The following is a 7,735-nucleotide window of genomic DNA, read 5'->3' as shown; positions in this document are numbered from 1 at the left end:
ACATGGTCTGTTGCTAGCTACAAGCAATTACTTATAAATCGTACACACATCAGACAGGACAGTGAGATGCGTAAAATACTGATGAGAACTGAGCTCCAAAAATGTGAAGCTAACGCTTTCGTTTAGATGTCGTCACCAAACTGTTTGTATCAATGGAACTCTGAACATTTGGACCTGTAATGTCACATTTAAATCTTATATCCGTAAGAAAAAAACACAAATGACTAAGAATCCCAAAGGCTTTGAGCATGATGAGTGACACTAAACATCCTCAGATCAATCCTGGTATGTACTTGAATATGGGGATGTTGTATTTGCTGTAACTGGGAGTCTGAGCTGTGTCTCTGGCTCAGGTGAACACGGCTACAGCACGAGGCCTTTAGCCCTCACTGGACACCAGCACTTTAAAGTCTTGTGTGTCCTTGTGGTCGCTGTCAGAATAAAACGTTCACAAACATAAATATGGATCGCTTTAGGAAAAATACAAATTGCACAAAAGAATAAACCCTGTATTCACGTGAGCTAGTGAAACCTGCCTGAGCCTGTCACGGCCGAACAGATTGAAACAGGACAATAACAGCACATACATCAGTGTTACAGTGTTGGAATATAATCTATAGTCAAAAGAATTACAATCAAGTGTCACATTATAGATTATAGACAACAGACGATCTGCACAAAACGCAGGGCCATTCAATGAAAATAACATGTGAATATACATGACCCGCTCTGATAATGAACGTACAGCTTCTTAATGTGACTTAGAAAGTAAAAGATGTTAAACCACGTCTGCATTGTGAATATAAAAGCCCACTCCAGACTCTCAAAGAGAAGAAACACAAATATATCCTACTTTTTTATATCTAAATGAATCATTTGAATCATATATATATATGTTTTAATATTTCTCTTTAAATAGCATTAAATATACAACAATTAGGCTCTGAACTAATGTTGGGCTGTGGGCTTCATATGGCACAGTGTTTATGGAGCTATAGGTAGTTTATGTCAGGATAATGCACTGGTCTGTACGATAATGCACAGATCTGTACGATAATGCACAGATCTGTACGATAATGCACAGGTCTGTACGATAATGCACAGGTCTGTACGATAATGCACAGATCTGTACGATAATGCACAGATCTGTACGATAATGCACAGGTCTGTACGATAATGCACAGGTCTGTACGATAATGCACAGATCTGTACGATAATGCACAGGTCTGTACGATAATGCACAGATCTGTACGATAATGCACAGGTCTGTACGATAATGCACAGGTCTGTACGATAATGCACAGATCTGTACGATAATGCACAGGTCTGTACGATAATGCACAGGTCTGTACGATAATGCACAGGTCTGTACGATAATGCACAGGTCTGTACGTCTGCTCGTGTGCTCCGCCCCCTGAACTGTTGACCTGGAATCAGAAAAGGTTTATTGTCCTTGAACACAGTTTGCAAACATAAGAGCTTGTCTCTGCGTTAGGTGAATAATGAATAATAAAATAATAATAATAATAGCAACGTCTATAGAGTCAAATATGGCATAAATTAGTGTGTATTATAAATTACACACTAATTAAATTAGTGTATTTTACAATCATTCTGAAACTATATGAGATTCAGAATATGAATATTGTTTTGCCTAGACTCATTGACATATGTTTGTAGTCACTAATAAGACATCTGCCTCATGCTCTTGATCTTTGCTTTGGCTTTAGAACTTATTATTTTTCACTTAAAGGAATAATAGAGGATTTTTTGCCGATTTGAGAACTCAAGCGACAGTTTGTCCCTTTTTAAAAAAGTGTGCATGCGTACACTCTCCCCGTGCAGTAACGGAACAGCCTCGTGCGTTTCTTTATTCACGCGACAGATCGCATCATCTCTCGTCTCGGCAGATTTCCATCTCTTCTGAGCTGGAACACAGTCTTCCTCTGCCGTCCTTCAGCCTGAACACTGAAGGAACTCGCTAAACACCCGCATATCAACCACGCATGTGCAGCCATGGAAACGTGCTGCTCTCCTGGGAAAGAGGCTGCAGGTGTGCAGTAGGACGCAGGGAATGATTGACATGTGGGAGGACTTGTCCACGCCACGAGGAAATGAGACTCAGATTTGGCGCCAAAAAATCCTCCATAATTCCTTTAATCAATAAAAACACACATTACTTCATATGTTTCCTACGTCATAAATATAGTTCAGATCAGAATGACATATTAGCATTTAGAATGAGCCAGGATCTGGTGTTTACTCCACAGGCACTTTGACCAACAGCGCCTCTGAAATGCTACTCCAACCTGTGTCAGGTAGATATTCATATGATGTCACAAACCTGAGACTTGAAACCGAGTCTTTTCTGAGGCTCAGAGGGAGAGGACATCACCTACGGAATTAAACAAGCGTGAAGGAAGCTAAATACAAGTTCAGGTATGTTTTCGATGAGGGAACAATGTGTGTAATGTGTCCTTTAAAGGACATCTATTATACTTTGAACCATATTAGGATTGTTCCTCCTCGTCATTAAACCACTGGCAGTTGTATTTAGAGCGATTCATGCATATTTGACTCCAGGTCTTCTGTGTTACTCTTAAACGGTGTCACATGAAGGACAGCGCTGAGCGGAGAGCAGTGTCTGAGCGGGCGCTAAACACAGACGTAAGCGGTTCTTTGGACTTGTTTTAGATAAATATTACAATTTAAGATGTCATAATGACCCACGGGTGTCGTGGTTTAGAACTATATAGAAGACAAAAGATTAGGTTTTCTTTAAAAATGATGCATCGGGGGAAGAATATTTCACTTACTTCTTCCAAATGTAGGAAATTAACACACTTTTCTCAGCTAAATAAATCCAAACTAGTAGAAACTACTGAATATTCTGCGCTCATTTTTCTGAACGTACAAATGCCTTTCTGCAGTGGACTCTTTGCTGTGTCGGGAGCATTGGCGCCCTCTGTTGGTGCACTGCCTCTTCCTGTGGTATGCGCTGTAGAGGAAAGCCGGGTCCACTGCACCATTTGTTTCGTCTTATAAGATTTATGGATGACCCACATGACATGATGGATCACCAGACAGAACACAGTCACATGGTGCCATGTTCACACGGTTAAGCTGTGTGAATATGAGGCTGTGATGGAGCTCGGTGAGTGTCCAGCGGGGCGGGGCCTCTAGGGGTTGGCCTGGTCCAGGGCTCGCAGCAGGTCGCAGCCCTGCAGCAGGTGCAGGTTTCCCTGGAGTGGCACGTTCACCTCGCAGTCGTAGCGGGTCAGCTCGGGCAGGCAGGCGGAGTCAAAGGAGCGACCCAGCAGACGCGTGGCGATACCTGCAAGAATCAAACCCATTTCAAAAACATCATCTCATGGACACATATTCTGCATTGTTATCATCTCAGTGAGTGAACATGCCAAAAGTAGAATCCAGGAAGCCACCTTCAAAATCAGAATCAGAATCTATCAAATTTAACAAAAAAGAAGATTAGAAAAAAAAAAAAAAAATAGGCTTAATATGTACACAAATTTACAGTTGTAGTGCAGAAAATGAACAGTGCAGAGAGTGATTAAATTATGGTTAAAGTGAGAAGTGTTCATGAGTCCAACGGCAGAGGGAAAGAAACTGTTCTTGTGGCGGAAGGTTCTGGTCCGAATGGACTGTAGCCTCCAGCCTGAGGGGAGTGGCCTCCTGCCTGAGGGGAGTGGCCTCCTGCCTGAGGGGAGTGGCCTCCTGCCTGAGGGGAGTGGCCCCTTGCCTGAGGGGAGTGGCCTCCTGCCTGAGGGGAGTGGCCTCCTGCCTGAGGGGAGTGGCTCAAATAGTCCGTGTCCAGGGTGAGAAGAGTCGGCTGTGATCTGACCTGCTCGTCCCAGAGTTCTGGAGACGTACAGGTCCTGCAGAGATAGAAGTCTGCAGCTGATCACCTTCTCATCCGAGGGCGCTGTAGTCTCTGTTTGTTCCTGGCTGTGGCTCCAGCGTACCACACAGTGATGGAGGAGGTGATGGAGGAGGTGAGGATGGACTCAATGATGGTCGTGTAGAACTGCACCATCATCTCCTCTGGCAGTTTGTCTTTCCTCAGCTGCTGCAGGAAGTACATCCTCAGCTGGACCTTCTTGATGAGGCGCTGATGGTGGCTCCTCCCACTTGAGGTCCTGGTGATGGTTTCGTCATGGTGATGAGGGTGGTGTCGTCCGCAAACTTGATCAGTTTTACGGAGTCGTGGCTGGAGGTGCAGCAGTTTGTGTACAGGGAGAAGAGCAGGGGAGAAAGTACACAGCCCTGTGGAGCTCCTGTGCTGTCTTCCCCAGCCGCACGCACTGTCTCTGATCCGTCAGGAAGTCGGTGCTCCCCCTGCAGGTGGAGTGGAGTCAGTGCTCCACCTGCAGGTGGAGTCGGGTACGTTGAGCTGGGAGAGCTTGTCCTGGAGCAGAGCAGGAGGTGGTGTTGATGCAGAGCTGAAGTCCACAAACAGGATCCTGGTGTAGGTTCCCGGGGAGTCCAGGTGCTGCAGGTGAAGTGGAGAGCCAAGTTGATGGTGTCGTCCACAGATCTGTTGGCTCTGTAGGCGAACTGCAGGGGGTCCAGCAGGGGGGAGGTGAAGGACTTGGGGGGAACCGGGGTTGGCAGAGGTGGCCACAGTGGGGGAGGGGGTGTCAAATCTGCAGTAGAAGGAGCAGAGTTGCTGTGCCTGTTTTTGGTTGTCTGCAGAAGGGGGGGATTCTGGGCGTGTAGTTTGTGAGAAGCCCGAGCCCACTCCACACAGAGGCGGGGCCACTCCACACAGAGGCGGGGCCACTCCACACAGAGGCGGGGCCACTCCACACAGAGGCGGGCCCACTCCACACAGAGGCGGGCCCACTCCACACAGAGGCGGGGCCACTCCACACAGAGGCGGGGCCACTCCACACAGAGGCGGGGCCACTCCACACAGAGGCGGGGCCACTCCACACAGAGGCGGGGCCACTCCACACAGAGGCGGGCCCACTCCACACAGAGGCGGGGCCACTCCACACAGAGGCGGGGCCACTCCACACAGAGGCGGGCCCACTCCACACAGAGGCGGGGCCACTCCACACAGAGGCGGGGCCACTCCACACAGAGGCGGGGCCACTCCACATAGAGGCGGGGCCACGCCACACAGAGGCGGGGCCACTCCACACAGAGGCGGGGTTATTGTTGTTGGAGAACTGCTGCTTCAGACACGTGTTGTACTGAGATCTAGCTCTGGACACCTCTCTGCTAAGTCTTTGTAGCTCTCTAGCTCCGCCCCTGTGCTCCGCCTCCTTCTGCCTCAGCCTCAGTGTAAGTGTGAACCAGAGTTTGTCGTTGTTGAAGGTGACTTTGGTGTGTGATGGTTTAATGCTGTCCTCACAGCATCGATTGTATGAGTATGTATGTATTGTGGCTGGGATTCCCCTTGTTAAAATCGCCCAGGATAATGCACAAGGAGTCCGGGAAGGTCCGCTCCACACTCAGAACTGGTCCGCGAGCGCGCTGTTTCTCCTGCATGTTCACGCTCGGCGGGATGTGACACGTCTCTGCAACATGGCTTGACGGTCGGGGACCGTGCCTCTGGACTGGCAGACCGGGGTGGTGGTTCCTCTGTTCAAGAAGGGGGACCGGAGGGTTTGTTCCAACTACAGAGGGATCACACTCCTCAGCCTCCCATAAGGTCTATTCCAGGTCCTGGAGAGGAGAATCCGACCGATAGTTGAACCTCAGATTCAGGAGGAGCAGAGTGGTTTTCGTCCCGGTCGTGGAACACTGGACCAGCTCTATACCCTCCATCGGGTGCTCGAGGGTTCATGGGAGTTTGCCCAACCAGTCCACATGTGCTTTGTGGATCTGGAGAAGGCTTTCGACCGTGTCCCTCGGGGTGTCCCTTGGGGGGTGCTCCGGGAGTACGGGGTCCGGGGCCCTTTGCTCAGGGCTGTCCCGTCCCTGTATGACCGGAGCAGGAGCTGTGTTCGCATTGCCGGCAGTAAGTCAGACCTGTTCCCAGTGCATGTTGGACTCCTCAGGGCTGCGCTTTGTCACCGGTTCTGTTCATAGTTTGAATGGACAGAATTTCTAGGCGCAGTCAGGGGTCGGAGGGTGTGGTCAGGGGTCGGAGGGTGTGGTCAGGGGTCGGAGGGTGTGGTCAGGGGTCGGAGGGTGTGGTCAGGGGTCGGAGGGTGTCCGGTTTAGGGACCACAGGATCTCATCTCTGCTGTTTGCAGACAATGTTGTCCTGATGGCTCCATCAAACCCGGACCTGCAACATGCACTGGGACGGTTTGAGCCGAGTGTGAAGTGTCTGGGATGAGAATCAGTTCCAAATCTGAGGCCACGGTTCTCAACCGGAAAAAGGTGTCTTGCCCTCTCCAGGTGGGTTCCGGGCATGTTCCACCGGGAAGAGGCCCCTGGGGAAGACCCAGGACACACTGGAGGGACTATGTCTCTCGGCTGGCCTGGGAACGCCTCGGGATCCCCCCAGAGGAGTTGGAGGAAGTGTCTGGGGAGGAGAAAGTCTGGGAGAGTCCCTGCTTAGACTGCTGCCCCTGCGACCCGGCACCGGATAAAGCGGAAGAAAATGGATGGATGGATCTCTCAGCCAGTCAGCTCGGAGCAGCTGGAATCTCTCCAGCTCCACAGCGCAGTCTGGGATGGTCTCGCTGAGCCACGTCTCCGTGTAGCACAAAACAGGAGATGAAGAAAGGTCTAGTTTGTTGGGTAATGAGTTCACGTTGGAGAAGAAAATCCCAGGTAAGGGCGTTTGTGTGCCTTGCTTCCACAGCCGCATGAGCGCGCCTTCCTCTTCTGCGGCGTCTCACACTTTCAGCCAAAAGACGAGCAAATTCTGCAGCAGATGCTAAAAAACTGGATCTAGGTCCGTAGAAGTTGTGGTCCTGATGGATAAGATCTGCCTGAAGAGTGGGTCCAGCTCGACTCAGTCGGTCCCTCATCTGCCTGAAGAGTGGGTCCAGCTCCAGTCTCCTCGTGTCCGTCTGTCCGTCTGTGAGAGTCGGATCTCTCCTTCACTGGAACTCCTCCAGGTTTCTACGCTTTTTTCCCAAAGAGGTTTTTTTTGTAGTTTTTCCTGGCCGAGAAGGAGAGTCTAAGGACAGAGGACCCTGGGACATCGTCCCTCGCCACCACAGACATTGTTGATTCATTTCTCCCTGTGGCCCTCAGAGGCAACTGTTGTTGTGATTTTGGGCCTTACAAAAATAAATTGATTTGATTTGATTTGATAAGAGCTCTTCACGGGTGTAAGAGAACGCTGACACAATTTACGCCCAAAAACAGACAAAACAAATAGCACCAAAACTCTGAGGCAGCCTTCAGCTGCGCCATCCGCACAGGATCAACATGGGGCCAATTAGAGCTCAGAAAAAGAATGTGAAACTGTCCAAAAATATATATCATGTTAGGACATGTAAAAATGATGGCCCTCTCATCTCATCTGTAATAACCTGTCAACGTTAGAGAACTGTTGTAGTAGTGAAAATAGAAGAAAAATAATTAAAGTTAAATAATAAAAGTTTCTTTTATGATTAGGATGAGAGGCTCTTGGCGGTGGCTCGTACCCCGGCGAGGGCTAATAAGAAAAACAAAATTTCAAGTTGTGTTTTTTATCTTTTTAAAAAATGCATGTTTCAAATGACCTCGAATTTTAAAATACTTGATGGAAATGATGGGCCTTTTTCATTGTAGACTTATGAAACTTGGTACAAACATACCTCATGTCAGG

General features: G+C 48.9%; 1 protein-coding gene across 3 annotated transcripts in view; it reads right to left on the bottom strand.

Annotated features, from left to right (window-relative positions):
• Positions 1–3,148: 3,148 nt before the first annotated feature.
• LOC140350954 (endothelial PAS domain-containing protein 1-like) overlaps positions 3,149–7,735 on the bottom strand; it is a 123,941-nt gene continuing 119,354 nt past the window's right edge. For all 3 annotated transcript variants that reach the window (XM_072436556.1, XM_072436558.1, XM_072436557.1), the window contains exon 16: positions 3,149–3,334. In XM_072436556.1, the coding sequence (XP_072292657.1) occupies positions 3,180–3,334 (155 nt within the window). In that variant the 3' untranslated portion in view covers positions 3,149–3,179. The remainder of the gene's footprint in view (positions 3,335–7,735) is intronic.

Source organism: Eucyclogobius newberryi, unplaced genomic scaffold (assembly GCF_026437365.1).
Source record: "Eucyclogobius newberryi isolate DKJ021-1_F unplaced genomic scaffold, fEucNew1.0.hap1 SCAF_8, whole genome shotgun sequence".
In the NCBI taxonomy this organism is placed as follows: domain Eukaryota; kingdom Metazoa; phylum Chordata; class Actinopteri; order Gobiiformes; family Gobiidae; genus Eucyclogobius; species Eucyclogobius newberryi.
This window is presented reverse-complemented; position numbering and strand designations above follow the sequence as displayed.